This window comes from Ursus americanus, chromosome 22, assembly GCF_024610735.1.
Source record: "Ursus americanus isolate L20-20 chromosome 22, mUrsAme1.1.p, whole genome shotgun sequence".
Classification (NCBI taxonomy): domain Eukaryota; kingdom Metazoa; phylum Chordata; class Mammalia; order Carnivora; family Ursidae; genus Ursus; species Ursus americanus.
In genome coordinates this window covers 53040571-53064974 of record NC_142148.1, presented here as the reverse complement: position 1 = coordinate 53064974, position 24404 = coordinate 53040571, and the positions used below count along the sequence as shown (strand labels likewise).

General features: G+C 57.3%; 1 protein-coding gene across 1 annotated transcript; it reads right to left on the bottom strand.

Annotated features, from left to right (window-relative positions):
- Positions 1-514: 514 nt before the first annotated feature.
- Positions 515-23597, bottom strand: LOC148108183 (dual oxidase 1-like). The gene is given in 31 exon segments (XM_087853896.1): positions 515-803; positions 1857-2015; positions 2261-2493; positions 2916-2989; positions 2991-3067; positions 6163-6290; positions 7687-7707; positions 7710-7735; positions 8034-8133; positions 8683-8743; positions 8745-8803; positions 8806-8874; positions 9046-9227; positions 9771-9899; positions 10316-10385; positions 12314-12489; positions 12732-12822; positions 13094-13319; positions 15394-15579; positions 16205-16329; positions 16332-16403; positions 17138-17251; positions 17935-18072; positions 18674-18792; positions 19003-19178; positions 20545-20681; positions 20975-21060; positions 22388-22412; positions 22415-22483; positions 22620-22680; positions 23110-23597. Coding segments are annotated over 31 exon segments (3855 nt in total). The 5' UTR covers positions 23563-23597; the 3' UTR covers positions 515-590.
- Positions 23598-24404: the final 807 nt, after the last annotated feature.

The following is a 24404-nucleotide window of genomic DNA, read 5'->3' as shown; positions in this document are numbered from 1 at the left end:
CATGGTAAGAATAGCTTTGAGTTTATCATAAGGATGAACTGAGCTGTTCCTTCTGGACAGGCACCATGGCTTTAGAAGTGGCGAGTCCCTGTTGCTGCTTCCCCCCTGAGCCCCTCAGAGTGACCGCTACTGTTTTTCCATTCCATTCTCCCCACTTATCTCTTGGGTGATGAGTTCTTATCAGCAGTTCCTTCCCTCCTGGAGCTGGGTTGGGAGGTTTGCTTAGACCTCAGGTGATAAAGGCCAGGAGAACCTTGGTATGGGGTGGACTGACTTGTGGGTGGACCTCCTGCAGGGACTTGAAGAAGGGCTCGAAGGGGGGGCGGCCAAAGTGCATGATGGAGCGCAGGCCCGTGAACAGACTCCTGTTCAGCACCTTCTGGAAGTGCCGCTCACAGATGTACTGGGGGCACAGAGGCAGGTCAGGCCAAGGACAGTCAGGGTCCGTGCCTAGCCCAAGCCAGCCTGCAGCCCAGGAGACAGAGAATGGGGTGGGGAGGGAGCTGGAGGCTGAAAATCGGGACTACCATCTCTGTGCCTCCTGCCGTCTGAACCTGGCTGTCCGCCCACCTGCCCTGGCCATCTGAGCCTCACCCAGCCAACCCATCGACCCACCTAGTCGCCCCGCCTGGCCGTCCCTGACCCACCAGCATGGTGGTCCTGAGGTCAAACTTCTCAGCCAGCTGGGTGACGTAGGTGTGCACGGACACCAGGTCCTGACGGTCATTCTCCTCCACCTCTCGGATGACGTCAGCCATCCGCTCAAACTGCCGCTGTGTTCTCGTCACCCAGATGAAGTAGATCTGGGGACACAGGGGAGTTCAGGACCTGGCTAAGCTCAGGCTCCCTATATCCCCGGGATCCCCACAGCAATAGAACTCTTCCTGTCTCTGTCAGCTTGTGCCTCTCCCCAGACACTCTGGGGAATGGAGTGTTGCGGGGGGGCCCCAGGGCCAGGCTCTGGGCGGGAGATGGAGTTACCCCAGGCATGGAGAGAGAGAAGGGAGTGATAACCTGGGGTGATGAAAAAGGACACTTGTCAAGTGAGCTGAAGGTCCGATGGGGTGGGAAGCGGCTTTTTCACACAGAGCCTGCCGTTCCACTCCCTGCAACGGGCCCTCCACAGGCTGCTGGGCTCCCAACCAACCCCAGCCCAGAGGGATAGGGTTCCACTAAGGGGCATGTCACAGAACAGCCTGAGGGAAGACCCAGCTGGCTGCCCGGGGCAGATGGGAATGGGCTCAAAGAGAGAGCCGGAGGATAGAAGCTGCCATAGAGGGACCGACCTCCCGCTTCTGAAGAGGCTGAAGTGGGGCCGTGTGGGTTAAGAAGCAGAGGCAGAGCCGGCATGGACAGAGGAGCGGGGGAGCTGCCTGTCACCCTCTGAATGCCGACAGTACGTGGGCTTGGCCTCTGCCTGCTGCGTTCCTGTGCCCCCGACTCACCTGCCAGGCCCAGAGAGACAAGCAGGGGCCTGCTACCAGGTCCGGGCTGGGGTGAAGGGACCCGGGATAGAGGGGGCCTGAGGGCCTGGGCTGTGTTCCTGCAACTAACCCAGCCCACCAGCCCTGCCTCGCCACCTCCCCTCTTCTTCCTCTTGAAAGCAGAGCAGGTTTCACTGCCCCACCCCAAGTGTTCCCTTCCTTCTCCCAACCTGACAAGGCTCCCTTCAGGGGCTGGCCTCCTCTGGAAGACAGAGTGGGTTTCTTTACCCCTCTCCAACTCTGTTCTTTAGGGTCCGAGGATATCAGACCCCTCTGGGGTCAGGCCAAGAACAGAGGCAGGAGAGACAGGCAGAGACGGACACAGTGATAGGGAGCAGGGGCCAGGGGTCAGCAGGAGGAGAGGGCACTCACCTTCTTACAGAACACTTGGCAGCTGACTGATGATTTGAAGACCAGGTCTTTGAGGATGGAGGCAAAGGGGGTGACTCCAACGCCCCCTCCCACCAGCACTGAGACCTCAAACTTATGCCATTCCTGGTGGCCCTCTCCAAATGGTCCATCAAGGTACAGCTGCAGGAGAAGGAGTGGGTCTGAGTTAAGCTCCGCCACCACAATAGCTCTGAAGCTAGAAATGGGAGGCAGGGAAGGCAGGTATGTTTATGGAGTGAGGAGAGAGGGGGTACCGCGGCATTACCTGGAATGGCCAGTCTCTGGACTGGGAGGGGAGGAACACAGTGGGCAGCCCGGGGCTGCGGGGCCAAGGCCTGCTAAGGGGATGTGGGGGCGGGTAGCTCATCCGGTCTGTGTCTGGTCACCTTCGGGTATCTGGCACAGCCACCTCCTGTTGCAGGTGAGTAGATCTCCCTGAGCCGAGTGGTCCAGGGCCCTGCTGCCCGGATGTGCAGGCTGAGCGTGTCCTCATCGGGTGCAGAAGTCAGCATGAAGGGGTGGTACTCAGTGGTCCCCAGAGCCAAGCAGGCGATCCGCACCCACTGTCCCAACTTGTACTCAAAGCCTTGGGGCCGCTGGAACTGCAGGTGGGTCACTCCTGAGGAAAGGAAGTGGGCAGGAGGCTGCTATCCAGGACCCAGCAACCCTGTGGCCTCCAGAAAGTCCCCCCCTCCCCGCAGCCTCAGCTCTCCTTCTGGATATGCCAAGGCCTCTCCCCATCAGAAGGCATTACTCCCCTCTGGCCATGTCCACCCTGTGGAGGGGCAATGCAGCGCTGGTGCTGGTGGTCAGCAGGGAAAGGAGCAACCTGGCCCGGGCTCCTCCTCCCTCTGTTGTGAGAGAGGCTCGGGTCCCCCGGTCAAGAGCTTTGCTTGCCAGCTCCCTCATCGCTGCCGCCTCAAGGCCCCTGCCAACTCCACTGGACCAGACCAGCGGATTGCAACGTCCAGGCTCTGCCCCTGCCCTGTGGGCTTTCTCAGCACTACCCAGCTGGTCCCTGACAGTCTGCAGGCCTGGTGCCCGAAGGCAGCAGCTCGGCCTTCACTACGCTGATCTCCACCTTCTTCCGGCTCAGGCTCACCAGCTTGTCCCCCATAGATGAGTGCCGGGACCAGGAAGAAGATGTGGAAACGGGGCAGCTGGGGCAGGCCGAAGCTGCCGTGGACAATGAGCTGGATAGAGTGAAGAATTCGGCTCAGACCAAGTCACACCCACAACAGTGTCTGTGGCCAACTCGGGCCTTAGCCCCTTGCACCCTCCACCCACCCCAGCCCACCCCCACGGGCACCCTCCGTCCCCATCTCTCCGTGTACCACGCTCCCTCCAGGTCCCCAAATCTAACCACTCCCAACCCCAAGCCCATCCTGCAGATCGTCCACGATGAGTGAGACTATTTGTGCCTTCCTGGCACCATCCTGAACCAGCCACCTTGACTCTCGCCTGGTCTCCTGCAGTAGCCTCCCAGCTCGTCTTCTAGGGGGTTGCCCCACCGTGACCCATTGTCTTCAAGGCAGCCACTGCGACTTTCTGAAGTTCATTTTATCACGCCGTCGCAGTGTAACCGGCCTTAGTGGACTTCCCATTATACCACAAGGCCTCGAGATGCTCTGGCCTCTGCCTGCCAGCGTTTCCGCCTCCCTGTTCTTCAAACACGGCAAGTCCTTTCTGCTTCAGGCCCTGGGCACCCACTGTTCCCTCTCCCAGGGATGCCCCCTCCCTGCTTCTTGCCATCCCATGAAGGTCTCCTTTCATTTGTTCCCAGGGCTGGCCGTCTGTGGCACTAGCAACCACCTGCTCCTTGCCTCGTCTGCTGCGTCTCTGGGGCCACTCGCTTCCCATCTCCTCCACTGGCTCTCTGTTCCTTCTCCCAGCCCTGATTCTGCATGTTGCCCAAACCTGATTTTCTCACTCTCTGCGCTCCTCAGTCTATGCTGTCCCGTGTGGCATGGCCCCTCGGCCGCCCCCGCAGCCGCACGGGTCCTGCCACCACCTAATACACTGGGGCCACCCACAGCCAGGCCTTTGCGCCCTGAATACACTATCCTCATTTCCACCTCTGCACCCGTGCTCGTGCCCTTTCTTCTACCTGGAATGCTCTTCGGATTGCACTCTGCCCTGTCGGATCTTAGCTTACCTCTCCTTAAGTCTTGGCTCCAGTCCCATCTTCTCCCCAAAGTCTTCCCTAACCAGTTTGGCCCGAATGAAACTCCCTTCAGCGAGCTGCTAGAAATCACTGTTTGCAGCCCTCAGCTCAGCATGAATCCTGTATTGTCTGCTCATTCTGATCATGGCAAGTGCACGGCACTTATCTCTACCCCAAATCCTAAGTTCTCCAGGGCAGAGCTTCGAGTCTCCCCCTCCTCCCCCAAACTAGTACGTAGCACCGAACAACTGTGTACTAGACCCTTCCACAGATAACTGTTAAACTGAACTCTGGCTCCTCAGTCCGCTCTGCCTTTCCCCAGCTTCATGTTCCTTTGCCCACAGGACTAACTTAAACCTCTCTGGGCTCTTCTCTGAACTGGCTCCGGTCCCCCCAGGTTCCTCTTTCATTATGGAGCCCACCCCCACCCCCAAGGCTTTCTGAGCATCTAACCAGGCTGAGAACGACGTCTGGGTGGCCTCATACTGCTCTGTTTATACGTCCCATTTGGTGTTGCCTCTACTTTTAAACCACAGAACTGCTGCAGACCCACGGTTGGCTGAGGAGCTGGGGGGCTGCCGCCAGCTCAGCTCCCGCTGCGCCAGCCCTGCCCGCTTCTGCCTGGGTCGGGAGCCCGGACAGCCTTCTGCAGGGCCGACTCCACACTGGGTCCTTTACTTGTCGCTTCTCTTTCTGCCCCAAGTCAAGCGGACACACCAAGGGTAAATGGGGAGGAGGCGGGTGTTTTGGCCCTGATATCCCCCAGGTGAGACTGTCCCTAGCGGCCAGGGTTGGGTTGCCCAGCAGAGGGTCCTGCACCTTTCTGAGCTGCTGACTTCCCTGCTGGCAGGAAGGGAGGCTCTGAACCCCAGGGATCCCCCAAACCCAGGGATAAGTCAGAAGGGGTCTTGGTCTCAGGGAGCCAGTGTGGCCACTCTTCCGGGTCTCCCATTGAGCTCAGCTGCTTTTTCACCAGGAACAAGAACATCATCTCCACCCCTAACAGAAACAGTAACCGGGGAGCTAGGGCTCCCCCTAGCAGGGGTGGGTAGGGAGGGATAAATCAGCCTCAGCTTCCAAAGAAGGCAGAGATTTCTCTGGAAACAAACATCAGTTCTAGGAAACGACCTAAGCCGAGGCCGGGTAGTCCTCTTCAGAACCGTGAAGTGCTGAGCCTCAGCAACATGGAAACAGACCGTCTGATCACTGAGGACAGAACTGCACCTGGAGGACGCAGGGCATCCCACAGGTGCCAGCTTGACCCAGGCCATGATGGACTCGCCCTCTGTTTCAGGACTGTGTGCAGTTCTGCCTGGAGCCAGGTGACAGATGGCAACCATCTGGGCTCTGCGCTTCTGAAGGCTGACGGGCAAGTATCGTTGGTGGGGACGCTGGGGCCTTGGGACTTAGTTTAGCTTCTCAGCAGGACCCTCGGGTGCTCTTTAGGGAACCGCCTGTATCCATGAGGAAGGCAGGCCAAGCACAGATGAGAGTCCCTCTGGAACTAACTAGCTGGCGCACCTGACGGCAAACCCAGGGAAGGTAAAGGGAACAGGAGGACGAGGGAGGGAGGGAATGTGAAGGAAGGGAGGCAGGAGCTGAAGGAGAAGGAAAGGGAACAGGTAGACTCTTAAAAATCCATCTCATCAACAGTCCAAGTGAGGACGTTTTGAGCAAGCTCGTTGACTCTACAAGTGGCACTTTGCTGAGTGGGGTGCAGACACCCCAGGAAACAGGATCAGAACAAAAGTGGCAGAACAGAATTAAGATAGACTTCTCTAAAAAAAAAAAAAGTGTGCTGCTCCCTTGAAAGTGGGCGGTCAACCCTGGAGCTCACACCAGCCACCGGAACTGGGGAATGACCGGCTGGGCAGAAATGATGCGGGGGTGTCTGCAAGGAAGCGACCAGCCTGATAGGGCTGCTACTGCCAGCCCCATGCCGGGCACCCATCTTCCAAGCGCTGCGGCCCGGGGTCCATCTGCTTGACAGGCCTACACTATCCTCTCCAGCTGTGATGTGAGAAGTGGAGGGGATTCCTGAAATGACTGAGGGGACGGAGAACGGATGTCTCAGCCCTCATGGCCTCCCTGGGATCATCCTGCCAAGACCCCGACAGCCCTCACCAGCCCGGAGAGCAGGACGTAGAGGTGGTGGGTCAGCCAGAAGCCCCGGAAGCTGCGGCGCCGGAAGTGGTGGGAGGCGAAGACATACACGATGGCCAGGACCAGGAGCAGCAGCACCCCCGTGAGGCCTGCAAAATGAACGCGGGGTGAAGGGCGGAGGAGCGGGGCTGTGCTGGGGCTGCCGTGGGTCAGGGTCCCATTCCACTTCACTGCTCTGGGTGGGGGCCATGGAAGCCCAGGCTTCTCCTCTGTTCTTCTCTCCCCACACCACTGATCAAAAGTGCCTTTTATTTCAACAGACTCTGCTCATCCCTCCAACACCTTGTCCCGATTGTTATTTTTCAAGGACCGGTGTCATTCGTTTTTTGTCTGTCACTTCCCTGACTGTCAGGCCCACAAGAACAGGGACCAGGCTGCTGGTTCAGCACGGGATCCTAGCGCCTTCTGTAGGGCTCGCCCCCTGTGGGCCTCGTCTACACCGGTGCTGACGGACTGAACGTGCGGGGCACCTGCTCTGGGCCCTCTGGGTCAGACTTTGGACATTGCAGGCCCTGCCCCCATGGAGTCAAGACTCGGTCTACGTCCCCCTAGCCCCCAACTTGGCTCCCACAGCATGAGCAGTGGCGCCATTAGTGAGGAAGTGCGACCACCCGAGCCCCCTGGGTTCAGCCCAGGGTTGGCGGGAGGACCCTCCTCTCACAGGAGATCCCAGGCCTGGGGTACACGAGAGAGCAGTACTAGAGTCAGGACAGGAGTGAGGGGCCAGAGAACGGCCCCTCAAGTGATCGAGGAGGAGGGAGGCAGAAATTAAGAAGATTAGAGCCCTGCAGTCTGGAAAAGCAGAGGTTAAGAAGGGCTCTAACCAAAGCCTGTAAAGGCCTGAACAGAGAGGAGGGCCTCAACACAGCCTTATCCACTAAATCCCAGTGCGCAAGAATTAGCAAGCACTCTGAAGTTCAGAGCAGGTTGTTTTAGGATTAAAAAAAATGCCGTGTTTCACGGAGAGGAGCGTAGAAAATGTATTATGCCAAGGAGGAAACAGACTGAAAATATAAATAGGTTCAAGAAGCTTTTGAACAGATTCACAGCTAATAGCTCTAAAATGGGTGATTATGGGGAGTAAGGAATACGTCCCTCAACAGCCCTGGTCAAGACGGACTACAAGGGGTGGGGGTCTCTGCCTAGTTTGACGAGCCTGGTCCCTCCACCGTGCTGCTGGGACATGGCATTCCCCCAAGCCACTGTCACGGTAGGTGTGTAGGTTGGGGCAGGGGGAGAGGGGGTCCATTCTCATTCCACGGAAGAAGGATGTTCCGAGTTGGGGCAGGAACCCAGCCAAGCTCCCAAGAGAAGGACTAGAGAGCAGAGGCTCCTACTTCCCAGCAGAGTTGTCAGGACCAGAGGGCAGAGCCTGGCCCACCGTGAGACCCGAGTGAGTGCTACTGGGCTGCCTCATGGCAGACAGAACCCGGAGCTCAGAGCTCAGAGCCAGACCCAGAAATTCAGAGCAGGGAGGGCTCTCACCTAGCACAGTCTGGAAGAACACCAGTAATACTTCTGGGGACACTCAGACCTGTGGAGAAGGGAAAGCAAGCAAGGATGCTGAGAGGAGATGCCTGGGACTTCCAGAAAGAATCCTCCAGAGGAAACACCTCAACCCAGGCACCAGTCTCCCTTTCTGCCCACTCGGGGTCAGGGCTCTGGCTGGTCATTGTCTGTCCCATTGCCTGGAAGGTGACACTCTCCTCTGAGCCAAGAGAATTTGCTTCTTTCCATCCATAAAGGATCCCCCCACATTGACTCACACACACACACACACACACACACACACACACACACACACACATGCACACAGTAGCCCACTCACTCACCCGTCGTCACGGAAGAGTCCAGGGAAGAGGCAGGAAAGGACGCTGAGCGGGCTGACGGAGAACAGGTACCCATTTACCACATGGCCCGCACTGTGCAAGACTAAGGAAGGCCAGACAGGGTGGGAGTAAGCCAGGGGGCAGCCTGGTGGGGGCGCTCACCCATTCAGCCCAAGGTGGAGGACTCCAGCCACCCAGCCTTGGGGGCCTGAAGAAGGACCCTCGGGGTCTGCACTTCTGGTCTCTAGCCATCCTCCTGTCCCTCCCTACCCCTGCTGAGCCCCATATGTACCATCCACGAGCCCAGCCACAGGAGTCTGAAATTATACCATTAGAAGTTCATTCTTTGGGTTTCTCTCACAGAGTATGTTTTCCAACATAAAAACTGGGAGAGATCACACATGATGTGCCCATGTTCTGGGCTGTTGCTAACTTGTCAGCTGGAGGCTGAGGAGGTGGCCCTGAAAGCATGGGAAGAGGCACCAGGAAGGGGCGGGGTGGGGGGCTCCTGGGCTCACTTCACACCACTGCGGGCCAGCTGCATCCTTCTGAGAAGGACATCTAGGACTCACACTCAAGCACAAAAGAGAGGAGGGGCAGGCAGCAGGGGCAGGAGGACACGAACAGAAGCCCTGGGACTCCCGGGCCCTGCCTGTGAGGACGATGGCCACGGAGGCAATGAGCCGATGGAAGGTCTCTCGCAGGAAGGTGATGCAGGCTGCGGCACGTGGTGAGCAGGACGCAGGAGAACATGAAGGAGATGCTGGCGGCCGGCCCCGGGACAGGATGATGCCCACACGGGTGGTGTCCGTGATGCCCATGCGGTGAGCCCCAGAAGCATAGTCTGTCGGGGAGCCCAGGCGGGTAAGAGGGGAGCAGTGCAGAGAGAGAGCGCCGCTGAGGCGGGTCAAGGGCCCGCCCTGGCCGCCACCCCTTCACGCAGGCCCCCTCTGCAGCCTCCGTTCAAGCAGGCCCCATGCACCCACGGGAGCCCCGACCCCGGGGCTGCCCACACTCACAGCAGGCCTGCTCCAGGAAAGGCCCCCGCTGATGGCGCAGAACACAGCCACGCAGCCGACGTGGCAGCGGTAGTTCTCGATGACGCGCTGGAACTGCTGCAAGGTCTGGTGGTGCCGGCTGCGCTGAAACTTCTCCCCGTGGGCCTCCGTGAACAGCAGGGGCTGGAATGATGCTACCCTGGGGACAGGAAGTCTCGGCTCTGGCTACGAACCCCCCCTCCCAGTGCAACCCGCCTCCCAGGAGCAGAGAAAGGGCACCAAGTTGCTCAAGCCAAGCAGGGTTCAGACCCCAAAAGCCCTACCACACTCCTCTGACAAGGCCGTCAGAGTAGGGACAGCCTTGCAGTGCTCACTGCGTCAGTTCGTCCCAGGGAACGCAGTCCCTCTAGCCCAGGTCCCACTCACACTCAGACAGCCCTCTCCCCTCCCAGTCTGCAGCTCCCCATTCTCACCCTGCTCTGTTCTCACCCTTTACTGGAAGCGCAGAAGTCACCCCCTCCAGGAAGCCTGCCTTGACTTACCAGGCAGAGGTGAGCACTTCCTTGAGCTCCGAAGCTCCTTGCTCTGACCACTGTCACAACATTCATCGGTGGGACATGGTGATTATCAGTGTGGCAGCCACCTTGTCAGACTGTGGTCTGCTCGGGCGTGAACTGCTCATCCTGCCCGCAGCCCTGCACGCTAACGGGATGCATGAACTCAAGGAGAGGAGCAGGCGTACTTCTTGCCAAACCTCTGTCGAATCTCCGGGGGGGGGGGGTCTGTGTCCGTGGGGCACTGCAGTCTCTGTGCTATCCGCTCCACGTCAGCGTTGCTGTGGGGACAGCGAGCGCTCACTCTGGGGGAGGGACTAGGACAGGAATGAAAGAGAGAGGATTCTGGCCACCTGAGCCACTGGATCCTCGCTGCCCCTGGTCTGTCTTCAGACCGACTCTGCTGAGGAGGGGTCAGAGCTCTCAGCCAGGGGCCAGCAAACTTCCCACAGAGACCTGGAGAGAGAATGAGTTAGATCCTGGGGACACACATACAAGCTGTGTCCTTCACAAGGGCATCTGACCCTGGCAGCAGGTGGGTGCCGAAGTCCAGCAGGCTCTCTGCTCTTGCTGGTACAGGGCTGTGTCTGCCTACAGCAAGGAGCCCTTTTTTCTAATTTGCATAAAGACACTACATAGGCTGGTAGGGCCCTGATCCCAGGCATTCTGGGGAGAGAAAAGGCAACCCCCCCAACCCCAGCCCTCCCTCCAACATTCCCAGATCAGGGCTCACCAGATCTTTTCCCGGCTGATGTAGGAGGCTCGCCGGCACAGGTCCTTGAGGACTTCAGGCACCTCTACCCCTGTAACACAGAGCTGATCTCGGGAACAGCTCAGGGCCCAGAGCCCAGGAAGACCTGGCACTCACCCCATGTCCATACTGTAGAGGGTCCTCGGCCAGTACCCTTGCCTTTGGGTGCCCCAGCCCCAGCCTGCTCCCCCAGTGGGAGCTAGACCCAGCCATGAGGGGGCAGGGAGAAGGCCTGAATTTGTTGGCCAGTGTCCCTGGATGTGTGTCCACCTTCAGCCCACTCCTGGGACTGGTATCAGGCTTGTGGGGTAGAGTTCAGAAACTGTGCCACCTGCCTGCTGAGACCATTCTGCCACAAAAACCCTGCTAAACCCTCCAGCTTAAAGCCTCCTGGGAATTAAATGTAGTTCTGGGTGGCGCATTTATGGGATCACCATGAAATTCTTCCCACCTTCCTGTGTTTAAAAATGTTCATAATAGTATGTTGGGGGGAAGTACTCTCCCTTGAGCCACCCGTTCCTCTCTGTCTGGCCCGAGCGTTGCAGGGGAGGGCGGGACTGAGCTGCAAAGCCATGTTCTCACAGGAAGCCCGGGAATGTCCAGGTCACTTCCGAGTGCTAAACTAATCTTGACGACTACCCTGGTCTCCAGCCCAGGGGGCACAAGTGATTAAGGTGAATTTCATGCAATCAGAATGTTTACAACAAAGTATGGATATTTATCCGTCAGATTTCAACCAGCAGCAAATGCGGCAACATGGTAACAAAAGGCAGGTGAACGGGGAGATCTAGGTGACCGGGGAAAGGGCTGCTTCCTGCGCTATTGTTGTTTCTTTTCTGTAGGAACATTCGAAATGTCTCATAGTAAAATCTGAACGAAACAACAAGGCACAACAACAATTAAAAGCAAAACAAAACAGGACTCAAAGCTACCCTTCCGCATAATCCTCACTCCCCCAGCCTGGTCCTCCACCCCAGGGGCTGAGTGGTCCCAGGACTCTGGCCTGGGCTCACCTCCGGACACCTGCCCCTGCTCAGCCCTCGGGCCCAGGTGCCTACTGCCCTGGCTGCCTGGGAAAAGTGAGAGGCTGAAGAACCAGGAGTGCTGGTCTGCACTCCAGTAGTTCTCCTCCAGCCCTGGGACATGGAAGCCCTCACCAGAGCCGCAGTGGTGTCCTGCCCAACTCGCCCCTCTCCCACATCTGGGCTGCTCAGCTCCCCCAAGTTCTCGTCATCCTGGGAGGGGCTGGGTTTGGTCTCCACATGCCCCAGCGAGAAACTGTGAAGGCACCGTAACAGCTCAGAGTAGACCACAGAGAGTCCTGCTACCTGCCCCCTCCCCACCTGGCTCTAGCCTCCGCCCACCGAGACACAGGTGGGACAGGAAGTAGGGGGAAGGACAAGAGAAGTGGGTCTCCGTGCACTCAAGCAACATCAACCAAGCGCTCAGCCAAGGGATATAAAGGCAAACAAGACCAGAGCCCCCCCTGCCAGCAGACACCCTAGCTCAGGTGAATATGGCCTGGAGAGGGCTGTAACAAGGAGACACTGTCCCCCCACCCCACCCCCGTCCTGGGCACCTGGCACAGGGATCTTCGACAGAGAGCTGGAAGAAGCAGAGTTCTGTCTGCTGTCCCCCACCCCATCCTGACCCTGCCCACCCACCCTGGGAGCAAAGCTGCATTAGGACTTTGTGGGCCCTAGGCACTGTCACCTTCCTAAACCACTTCCGCCCTTAAAAAAAAAAAAGTATATACGTGTCTTTATAAAAGATAAATATTTTTTATAATCACGTTGGTACATAGAAGGATATAATCCAGGCTGGATATATTATCACCTATTTATTATTATTATACTCATCCTTCTGACTTTAAAAGGAATTAAAGCATTTCTGTGGGCTCCTAAAAGGAGGTGGGCCCGATGCACTGTGCCTGCTATGTCTAATGGCTACGTCAGTCGGCCCCAAGGCCAGGCCCCCCACCTTTGACGCAGAGCTGTGTGAATCGCAGCTCGCTGTCATGGTCCCGCAGTGTGAAGTGGAAGTCCTCCCACGTCAGCTCCTCCCTATCCTGGAAGCCGGACTCCCGGAACGTGGACTCCACCACCTCCGTCAGCTGCGCCTTGGACAGGCAGTTGTTGGAGATCTCCGTGAAGGACCTGGGGTTGGGGGAGGGAAACCCTCGGGCCCTGAAAAGAAGCTTGAGGCCTGGACAGGAGGGCCTACTGGCCATCCCACCAGGCCTTCGGAGCCCACAAGGAAGGGCCCCCTCCTAGTTAAAATAGTCTTCGGCTATATGGCCCCTGCTCTTTACCCTCCTGCTCCCACCTTCATGCCCCCACTTCTTTCCCCCAGCAGGCCCTGTCCTGGCCCACTCTTCCGGCCATCCCACGGGACCAACCTCAGCATCCTGATGAACTCGTCCTTGGAAATGAGACCATTCCCATCAAAGCCATACATGCGGAACATAAGGCGAGACTTCTCAGGAGAGCCTGGGAGGAGGAGGACCCGGTGAGAGCCCCAACCTACCTGCCTAAACCCCAGGCTGACCAGAAGGGGCCTCACATGAGTCTGACCCACTGCTGATCACAACAAGGGGTCACTCTGCTTCCTGATCTCTACCTGGGTGCTCCCAGATGTCTGCCGTGGCTGGAGACCAGGCCCCGGCACTTCCCCTTCTCCAACAGGTCAGCTACCCTCCAGCCTCAGTCTCTAGCCCCTTCCATCTTCTCCTACCTGGACGATCACTTCCTTTTCCCCTACCTTTCATGAAGACCACCAGGATGTCCAGAAACTCCCAGAAGGACAGGTAGACCTTGCCATCTTTGTCCGCCAGGGAGAACATGGACTCCACAAACATGGCCTGGGGCTTGAGGCCCAGGAACTCGGCAAACTCAGCTCTGCTCAGCTCGCAAGTCAGGGCCTCCCGTACCTTCTGCGATGAGTCCAGGGGCAGGGTCCCTGCGTCCGCCTGGTCGATGTCCAGCACCTGCACCCGGGCAGCAACAGAGGGAGGGAGAGAGAAGGAGACAGGGTTTCCTTGATTTGAAGTCCAGCTGAGGCTTGTAGGAGCCACCTTTTCCAGGTGTCTGCCCAGCACCCTGTCTCCTGAGCACCTGCCCGTGCCCTGCAGGTGGTCCCTGGGGCCTTTTGTTCTACAGAGCCCCAGTCCTCTGTGTTAGCTGATTGCACCAGGGATGCACACTTGACCCAAGCAGATGATCTGGAATTGGGACTAAGAGGTCCCACGTCTGTCTTGACCTGAGCACAACAAAACTCAGAAGTCGTGGCCTGCCACGCTCTTCCAAGTGCTCAGAGACCCAGACAGAGGGAAGTAAACACACGGAGAAAACGAGGCAGGCTAAGAGAGAGAAGTGGCTTTGTTTGCTGGCAACTTTCCCTTTCCTAGCCCCTTCCAGGCCAGGTCACAGTCCTCCCTTCGGAATTGCTGAGACATCAGCACAGCCTCAGAGTCAACTGACCTTTTATCAGTGCGAGCTTGCTCTTAGACCCAAAGGAGTTTTGACTGAGAAAAAGCCTCAGCTGAGCTGAGAAAAAGTGGGGCTGGGAAAGGGGAATTCTCATGGTGGGCTATCTTTAGCCCACCCAGGGGCTGCCCCAGCATCAGAACAGGGGGTGAGGGAAGCAGACAGGCCTCAGGCACAGCACCTGTTCTGCCTGCCTGTCAACCAGGGCCCCAGTCCAAGCCTGGCTGCGGTTTCACAATGCAAACCTCGTTGCTCCAAACGGCGAGCTTTAGTGGAAAGAGCCTGGGGCTGGAGGCAGAAGATCGGGCTCCTGTCCCAGCTCTGCCTCCCCCTCGCTGTGTGACCTCAGGCGAGTCGCACCAGTTGTCTGTCATTCATTTTTCTTACGTGCCCTACTTATCTCACAGGGCTATTGTGAGAATCAACAAGAGACCCTGTATGGAAAATGTCTTGAAACCTGGAAGCACTGTGCAGACGGAGAGGGCTGCAGCTACCCCTAAGACATGGTAGCACCCCCTTGCGCCCCCAGCACAAGGGTCCCCATAGCCACGTAGAGGTGCCCCGGCCCTGCCTCGGCCCTGGCAATGAGTCTCCCCACCTGGGGAGGAGGTCCCTCCATTCCAGTGCATACTCAAGTTCAACTGGCTTGGGGAGTAGATGACAAAAGCCATGTGCCCGGCACGTCGTAAATGACCATTAAATGGTCACTTCCCTCATGAATCCTCTCCCCAGTCAGCCAACCCTGTTTCTTCTCCTCAAACATTAATTTTTTTGCCCTTCTACTAGACACCTCTGTGCAGTCCCTCCTGCTCCTTTCCTCTGAGCCAACAATTTTTCACCTCTTTTAAAGTCTCCGTCAAATCTGACCCGAACCACGACCGTCCACCGGCCTGAAGACGCAGCACCTTTTCTGAACTCCTACATTGCTTAGCTCCTGGCTGTCTTACACTCATCATTCTGTGCTGGTTACCTTCCTTTCTGTGTCTGTGCCTTCTTCCCAGAGGGGTGACAAACTCCTTGAGCGGGGCCTGGGCTGGAGGGATCTTATCTCTACCAAGCTTCTCCTCTCCACCCTTCTGGACCCAGGCTGCTCTATTTCTGTGCCAGACATGCATGCAAGTCCTTGCATTTCTCTTCCTGGCTTGTTTCCCCACATCTCCTCGGTAGTTCTTGGAAGTCTGCAAGGTGGGCTCATGTCCCAAGGAGGCCTCTGGCAGCGGCACTGCACCAAGGGGGGGGGGCACCAAGGGCTCTCGCTGGCCCCATACTGACCCTGAGTTTCTGCGGCCTTTTGGCTAGGATGAGTTAAGTGAGGGCAGAGAGGCCGGACAGCCCTGAAGAGAGAGCTGAGCGACACATACAGATAAGCTCCTGACGCGGCCTCCCTGGAGTGGCTCAGGTAGGTGTCAGAGCATCTCCTTACAGAGAGGCCAGGGGATTGGGCCAAAAATGCAGTAGACCTGATTATTAGTGTCAGGGCTCCTGACTGTCCCTGGAGTCACCCCATGGCTGTGTGCAGGTAAGGGCACCGCCATAGGCAGACATGCAGGGACAGACCTGAGCCTACCTACACACCTGGGAGAAAAGGTGCCTGAAAAAGGTCTCCAAGAGGTGGCTCCTCTGCTCTCGGGCCACGGCTGCCCTCATCAGCTCCTGCTCCCGCGGCTCCCACTCCTGGAACCTCAGCCCGCTCTCCTTCAGGGCCCCCCGAAGGTGTTCCACCAGCACCTGCCGCTCTTCCTCCAGGTTAAACAGCAGCACCTACGGAGTGGCGACAGGGAGGGCAACCACTTGTCGAGGACTCCTGGGGCCAGGAGCTTTGCGTGAGTTTTGTCAGGGGCCACTGGAAAGAACGCCCTCGTAAAAGGGATTTACTGTTATGTCCTGGGCTCGGTGGAGTTCCGGGCTCATTTATAGGCACAGAAACTGCATTCAGAGACACACGTCTAAAGCCATTCCTCCCTCTCTGTTCACATGGGAGAAAAGAGTCAGGAAGGCAGGGAGGACAGACGACGGAGGGGCCCGGAAGCCAGACAGTCAGAGCTGAAAATCAGCCTCTGATTCAGTTCCCCTCCACACTCTCGAACAATTCGCTAGATCCTAAAATCAGGGGGCAGAGAAGAGGGCCTGGCTTCTTCCAAGGACTCCCAGCTAGGGCCCACTGGGGCATCCCTAGAAAGGGGCGGGGAAGACTGCGCAGGAAGAAGGCCCTGTGCAGATCACGTCACCCCACAGGCCCAGAACGGGATGAGTGTGTTCACGTTCCTCTCTCAGTTACCACAGCCAGGGACTAGAAGCCAGAAACCCTGCCTGATTCAGCGCTCCTTCCCCTCCACCTGGCTGCCTCCCTGGCTGCGGACCAGGAACGGGACCCGCTGGGCCACACCAGGTCCTACTCCTTGGGGATCCTGAGCAGCAGGGCGCGGCGTCTGCGGTTGCCGGACAGGATGACGCTGACCTGCTGTGGGGGCCGCAGCTGGAGGGCGCGGAGCACAGAGAGCCTGCCGTCACCACGCACGTCTGCCCGGGCTGCAGGTGCACGAGCACAGGCCGAGAGGGCTCCTTGTGGCCCTGCCATTCCAATGCTGGAGAGACAGGGCTGGTCAGCCGGGGCCAGGATGCAGGAGGCCGGCTTAGAGCTGGAGTTAGGTCAAGGCCTCCGTAGCTCCTGGCCCCTTCTTGGGTACTGAGGGTCGTCCCTTCCCCAACAGCCCTGCTGTGCCTTTAGCCCACATGAAGAATAACTACCATTTCCTGAGTGCTTACTGTGTGCCCAATACTGTACCAAGTACTTGGCGGGAACTAGTTAATTTAATCTTCATAAACCTTCATGAGGTAAGTGCTATTATTATTCCTGTTTCACAGATAAGAAAAAATAGGTTTAGAGGGATTAAAAAATCTGCCTAAGGCCCAAAAGCCCAAGTGGTGGAATCAAGATTCCAATCCTCCTTCAGTGTGACTCTGAACTTTCATTAACTCCTTCTCTGTTGCCTGAAATTCCAGTGTAAGATGCCACAAAGCATCCGTTGCTGGGGATTCTAGAGAGTTACAGTAAGCCTGTGAAACGTAGTCAGGGCCCTGTGACTCCTCCCCGTGAGTCTATCACATGCCCTGTATGTGGGACCACGGGGAGACCTACGGAGGGTGGAGAACTCCAGGTCCAACTTCCACCTGATGCCTCCATGGCTCTTTCCACCTGCCCTGACCTGCTTGGAGGCCTAGAAAAGGGGGGCCTTTTCCTTAGGCTGCTGAGGTGGGGGTGGTCTGCAGCCCTGAGTCATGTCCTCCCCCGCACCATCCTGGCCAGCTCCAGGCCTACCTTCCATGCCCCCCACGAGCTTCTCAGACGTGACACTCTGGCGGTCCTGGCCCTGGAGCCTCTTGAAATTTCTCCTTCGGAGCTGGGCAACAATCCAGCCACTCAGCAGGCTCACTGAGAGGGCAGAGGCAGGAGGATGGCCAGAGGAAGGTGGGGGTCTGGTGAGATCAGTGACCCCTTTCCGTGGCAGAACTCCCTCCTTTCCCCACCTCCTAGGTCGGCTCATTCAATTGGCTCAAATTTTGAAGCTCCCTGGTGGGGGCTGGGGTGGGGGTCGGGTGGGGGTGGGGAGGGAGCTTAGGGTATCGTCTAAGATGCCAGCACCGCCTCTGCTGCTTCCACCACTCGGGTCCCTTCCCAGCCAGAGACTAAGACCAGAGTGCTTGTGCCAGAGACCGGACCAGCTCTGCCATGCAGCTGGTGGGCTCACACACAGCCATGCCAGAGGCGAAGTCTCAAGCCTTTGCCCAGCTAGTTCTCAACTGGTTCTCAAGCAGGGTTTGCCTTGGACAGTTTCCCAGGCCCAGGCTCCTTCAAATAACTGTGAAATCGATTCCTTGTGGCTCTTGACCAACCTGGGCCCTGGAGGGACCCCAGGAGAACAGGAAGGCAAATGTCCTTGCAGCTGATTTATCTGCAGGTCAGACACTGCTCATGTCCCCTCCTGCTTTGATGTGTTCCATCATGTGCCCAAAGAAACAGTACTCTACATGGTCAGCTGTCATAGATGAAACCACCCCACTGCCACCCCTTAGATTACGCATTTCACCCAACACCACCCTGCGCATCACTTTTACCAAGGGGGAAGCAGCAGAGAGTCCCGATGGTGACCCCAGAGCCAAATCCACTGCCTTCGAAATAGTCCTGCATGATGGAGGGAGCACAGGCTGGCAGGCCCTTGGTGCTGAGCTGTCTGGGCTGCGGGCAGGGGTCTCCTGGGGAAGTAGAGGAAGCTAGAGTCCTGGGGGGTGCTGGGCCAGAATCACTGAAGAGGTTAGGGTGGCAGAAAGGGTAGGGTGGGGGGCCTCTGGGTAGCAGATGGGTGAGAGCTGCTTACCCCTGTCATTATACCAAGAATGTGGTGTTTGCCTAGTGGGGTAACAAGTGGGGTCAGAAACGAACCTCACCTCTCTCTCCCTCAGATGCACATATGTACACGCACACACACACACACACACACACACACACACACCCCTTCCCTCGTCACTGCTGTGGAATGAGGATATCCTCACTGCACTGGGCCTTCCCGATATCCCACCCACCCCAGGCTCAGCCCAGCCGATGGGAGCCTTCCTCCCTAGGTCTCTCTGAGTCTTAGTCTTGACCCCACTTGGGTACCTCCTGGGGTTGTGCGGAAGGGGACCTACACAGCCACATGCGGCCACCGTGGTGCCCGGAACCAAAGTTCCCAAGGGCAGAACCATGGCTCACTGACTCTTTGGAGTCTACTGCCGAGCCGCCCCTGAACCAGGCCCATGGCTGAGGCGGGATGAGACACCCGACTCCAGGCCCCTCCAAACACCCCTGGCCACTCACCCGTATGCCAGAAGAAGACACTGGGCTGCAGGGCACTGGGGTTCAAGTTGGTGACAGCCACTAGGACATCCCGTAGGGAAGTGTTTCTGATCTCTGCGATTTCTTCCTCAGAGAACAGCCTGCAGGAGGGAGAGGCGGGGAGCTGCTGCATTGGGAGAGAGATGCCTGTTCTGGCCCGAGGACCCAGATGAGGAAAGAGACCCAGAGGGGCTGAGGAAGTGGGGAGGCCAGCTGGGACTCAAGGGCCCGTGGGGCTGCTGACATTACACGCAGAGGGCCTGGGGCCCAGGCCAAGGTAAGTCTGAGGAAGGGACCCAGGCAGGCCTTACCCATTCCTGGTGTTCTCAAACCAGTAGCGGTCGCCGTCCCACAGCCTCATAAACTGGTTGAGGACAATAGCGCTAAAGAGGGGCCCGGGGTCCCCATGGCTCTCCAGGAGCCCCCCAGGGAGCAGCTCCAGCCGGGACAGGTCCCGGTTGTACAGGGCAGCTGTGGACTCCAGCACCTGGGGCCAAGAAGGGACAGAGTGAGTGCAAGGACCCGGCACCCGCCCTGGGGCAAGGGTAGTTCGCAGGGATCAGCCCCAGGGAGGATAATAATAAATGACAGTGACGATCCCTCACTTATTATGCCCCTGGCACTGCTCTGAGTGCTTTACACAAGTTAACTCATTTATGGGAACTCGCTCACAGATTCAGCTGCCTCTTGTAGAAAGTTGGAATAAAACAGGCAGCCAGTTCCCTATGTGGCTTGTTCTCAAAAAGATATGAAAGTTGAGGGTCAAAATCACGACAAAAATTGGAAAGGTAGAATGATGTGTAGAAAAGGTTTCTGTTCTTTTTTTTTTTTTTAAATATTTTATTTATTCATTTGACAGAGAGAGAGACAGCCAGCGAGAGAGGGAACACAAGCAGGGGGAGTGGGAGAGGAAGAAGCAGGCTCCCAGCGGAGGAGCCCGATGTGGGGCTCGATCCCAGAACTCTGGGATCACGCCCTGAGCCAAAGGCAGACACTCAACGACTGAGCCACCCAGGCGCCCCGAAAAGGTTTCTATTCTTGAGAGCTAAAAAAGTTTGTATAAATCAAATCCCTGCATAGACATTGCCTTTTGGAGACAGACTTCAACCTTCTATGAGCAGCATTTTCTACCTGACCTTGACTTTAGTTCTTTTCTCTGCAATGTAAACAAACATTTGCTCAGCTTAAATTCCAGCGAGGCCCAGGGGAGCTAAAGATTTGCTACTTTTGGTTCGCCTGGTGATTCCTACCTTTATATTGACTGTATAAAGTTTATACGCCCCACGTGCATATTGCTTCTTCATCGGCCTTTCACTTCTCCACTTTCCAACAATCTTCTAAACAGTAAGGACGAAAGCAGTAAAACAAGCGTGCAATCGTAGAAACGCCACTATGCCAAGATGGTAAGGCCACCAAAACTGCTCTGTTGGCTGGCAGGCAATGCCACGTGGCCCAGGCGACAGCTCAGGGAGTAACAGTTGACTCCCCAAAGGCAGCCCGAGTGTCAGTGTATAAAAAAGTACAGCTTGTTCCTGGGTTGAGGACCTTCCACACCTGCTCAGATGGCTGTTGGGAAGAGTAAACGAGATAATGCTTATTAAGTGCCTGGCGTGCAAGACATGCTCAGCAAACATTTGCTGGATCTGCAGAGTCACAAGGTCTACTGCCAAATCCTGCTGGTCTGGTAACTTCCATCCTCGTAGATGATATTGGGAAGAACCACGTGGGCGAGTCCCATCCCTCTCACCAGGGACTTGTCTCTAGTGTTTGTGCCTCACTGCCTTCCTTCCATGTCTTGGGCCAATGTGCCTTGGCCCTCCCACCCCGCCCTCTGCGTCCCAACCCCTCCTTACGGTGTGGTTGCTCTGGGAGAGTGCAGGGTTGATGTCCTGCCATCTGGTAATGGGAGGCAGACCCAGTGCTTCCCTGGCCTTGGTATAAGAGGGCAGGCCCAGATCCCAGCCCCTCTGCACGCAGCCAGCCGGGTGGTCTGTACGGGAAAACTTCAGGGGTCCTGGCCAGAAATCTGGGGATGATTTAAATAGCAGAGAATCTGAGGGAGCACCGGGCCACCACAGCTCCACTAGCCCAGGACCCAGTCCCCAACCAGCCCCAGGGGGGCCAGAATCACACAGAGGGAACCATGGTCAACAGGTGTCTGAGCAGTGAGAGAGTGCAGGCTCCCAGCCCCGGTCACTCCTCCTGGCCTGACACTGGAGCTCCAGCAGAATCCCCACCCAGGGGACAGCAGTGCCCAGCCTGCAGGGACAGCCTCAGCGTCACCTAGCACATCCTCCACCACGACATGGTCCTCTCGCTCAGCGATCTGGGAGGCCATGCCCAGCAGCAGCGCGTCCACATCTTCAGCTCTTCGTAGATTTGGATGCTTTGGGAATGGGGAGAGAAGACGGGGTTGGAGGTTGAGCAGACAGGCTCTCCCCACACCACAGTCCATGCCCTGGAACCACCCAGTGCTGATGTTCCCTCTGAAACCAGCAGGCCATTCCTCCTCCATAGGTTGATTCCCCACTCGGGGTGAATGATGTCCCCATCCGAAGCTCATGCTGCTGAGAGCAGGTCTCCAGAACACACAAGGGATCTAAAACTTTACTTCTATTTTAGGAGACTTGACAGCATGATTGACAAAGGCACTAGAACATCTAGGTCTGGGTCCTTGCTCTGTTAGTGAACAGCTGTGTGACCATGGGCAACTCACAGGACCTCTCTGAAGAGAGATGTGTATATATATATATATACACACACACACACACACACACACATATATACACACACACATATATATACATATACACACACACATATATATATAACATATATATGTAAGTTAAAACATTTTTAAAGGATTTTTCATTGTTCTTTCGAAATTACTTATCTGTGGATAAGTCCATTGCTATGATTTCTTGGCTATTATTAGGCATATCCAAAAATTGTTTCAGAGTAAGAAAATCTAACCTATGAATTGTTTTTTCGTAAATATTTTATTTATTTATTTGACAGAGAGAGTGTGAGTATGAGCAGGGGGACGGGGCAGAGGGAGAGGGACAGGGAGAAGCAGACTCCCTGCTAAGCAGAGAGCCTGATGCGGGCTCAATCCTAGAACCTTGGGATCATGACCTGAGCCCAAGGCAGCTGCTTACCTGCCTGAGCCACCCAGGCGCCCCTAACCTATGAATTGTTTTTAAATTATAATGCAATTGTAAAAAATAAACTGACATGTTTTGTTCCATATACATTTAATTAAAATTTTTTTTTTACTTTAAAATTCCCTTTTCATTATTTTGGAGTCAAAATGTTTCTTCAGCTCTCCCACTTCTTTTATTATAATTCCCCGCAAGACCCGGCTCCTCTGCTTACAGCTAAAAATGCCCCCAGTGCAGTGTCAAGACCTAAGGTTCAGACCAGCGGGCTTCGTGACTCATCCTCAGCCTCGATTAGCCTGTGTTTAATCGGGGAGTTAATATATACACCAGCTGTGGGAAAGTGGACATAAAGTGCTTAAAAATCACAATGATGTCTTTTTTAACAATTGTTCTTCCCCCTCCAAATTCACTGTTCCCTGGGGAAATTAGCACACTTCAGACTGATAATCCTTTCCTGAGGGCTCCTGAGGACAGATTTTTCTCAAATGACATCCCCACTCCTCCCAATACACAAACCTTTGCACTTTGCCCTCACCTCATGTAGCCGCCAGGAGGCACCTGGTAGAGAAGAATTGCTCAGAAGCGGCCAGGAACTCTGGGGAGATGCTGGGGTCCAGGAAAGGGCTGTGTCCTGGGGGAAGGGGAGAAGAGGGAGGATAGTAACACTTAGCCCTTAAACCACCCAGCCTCCCCCCCCCCAGACACCCCTTCTCCCTGCCCCAAAAAACTCCTGCTAGCTCTCCCATTCTCCTTCCCCATCCCCTCACCTGCATACTTGGGGGGTGTTTTCTGCAGGAAGCTGGGCAGCCACTCATACAGAACGATGTTCTGAGGGTCAAGAGAGGGCAAAAGGGAGGCAAGGGCTGGAGCAGCCACGCTGGGAGGGGTCTGAGCCCAAGGAAGGCTTAGGTGGGAGATGAGGGCCAGGCAGGGGCAGTCACGAGGGGGGCAACTGCAACAGGACAGGTGCGGAGGCCTGTGCCCCACTAGGAACATGGGATGGGAGTGGGCTAATGACTAATAACCACAGCCCAGTCTCGTGTATAATAGCCCTTCGCCTGCTCCTCATCTTCGGGGTCCATTCCTAGCCGCTAGCTCCAGTTCTGGGGAGCAGTGTCCTCCTGGAAAAGGGCGTTTCCGGGGGCTGCTTGTGCGACGATGGAGGGCTCTGCGGGGCAGCGGAGTCTCCCGCGCAGCAGCCTGGGGGAGGGGGGAGGAAGGCGGGGAGGGAGGACGGACAGAGGCCGAGTGACGGACCTGGTAGGTGGCGGTGACCCTCTCGCGCGCCTGCTGGAACAGCTCCTCGTCCCCCCATTGCGGGTGCTCGCGGGCCAGCCGCTGCGCGCACAGGTTGTGGTAGCGGCCCCACAGCAGGCCCGGCGCCTGCAGGAAGGGGTCGCGGTTCCCTCGCTCCGCCGCGAAGGCTGGACGCGACGCGGGGCCGCAGGGGAGGAGCTGGGCGGCGGCGCGACCGCGGGCAGCGCAACTTTGCCGTCCGCAGCCCGCCCCGCGCCCCGGCCGCCGCAGCCCGCCCCGCGCCGCCGCCCCGCCGTTCAGCCCCCGGGGCCGCGCTGTTCGGTGGCGGGGTCGGCCGCCGTCCCCATGAGCGGGGGGCTTTGTGCGTCGCGGGGAAGGCGGGGTCGGGCCCCGACGCCAGCTGCCCGCGGGAGAAGCTCCGCAGCGCGTCGCTGCACGAGGGCGAGGAGCCATAGATGGCGCTGCCGTCCAGCCGGCCCGTCACCTCGTTGGTCTGCGGGGGCACCAGGAGGGTGAGCCGGGGTGAGCCGGGGTCGGGTAGCGGAGGCGGGTGTCGGTGGGCGAGGGGGTGGGAGTCTCTCCCCGCCCGGCCCGGCCCAGAACCCGGCACCCCGCCCGTCTCGTCTCACCAGGTCCCGGGGATTACTGGGGCTCTGTCCGGTCTCGGGGTCCCAGCGGCTCCTCTGGAAGGGGAGGACCACGTTCCCGCGCCGGTCAGGGTCGAACACCGGGTCCCGGGCGGGATGTGGATGTTGAGAAACTCGGCTGGGCAGCCCGGGGTCTCCACGCTCACCAGGTCCGAGAGCACGTGGTAGCCTGTCCACAAAGGGGGAGGGCGTGCAAGGACCAGGTAAGGACCACTCTCCCTTCAGCATCAGGTATCTAGACTCCCCCACTCCCTTTGAAGCTTCAAAAGATGACTCAGCCACTTTTGGCAAGTCCAAGTCTTGACCTCCTCCACCTTTCCCAGTGCTTTGTTACACCCTGGTCCAAACTGCTTTCGTTGCCGGTTTGGTCCTCTCCTTGGTAACTGGGAGGTGCCGGGTGAGTGTGCCTGGACAGTCAGGCTGGGAACACCTGCTCCAACATGCAGCTGGGAGCAGCCTGCCCAGAGAAACTGCCAGTCTCACTGCAACACCGGACACTGGGAATCAAATGTAGGCACCTTGGGTGGCCAGCAGGAGCCCAACATTCCTGTTGGGAGCCAACAACCCACAGTCACTGGGGTCAGACCACCCACCCTAGCACCCCCATTTTGACACCCCGGCCTCCAGCCCTCTTGTCAAAATCAGAAC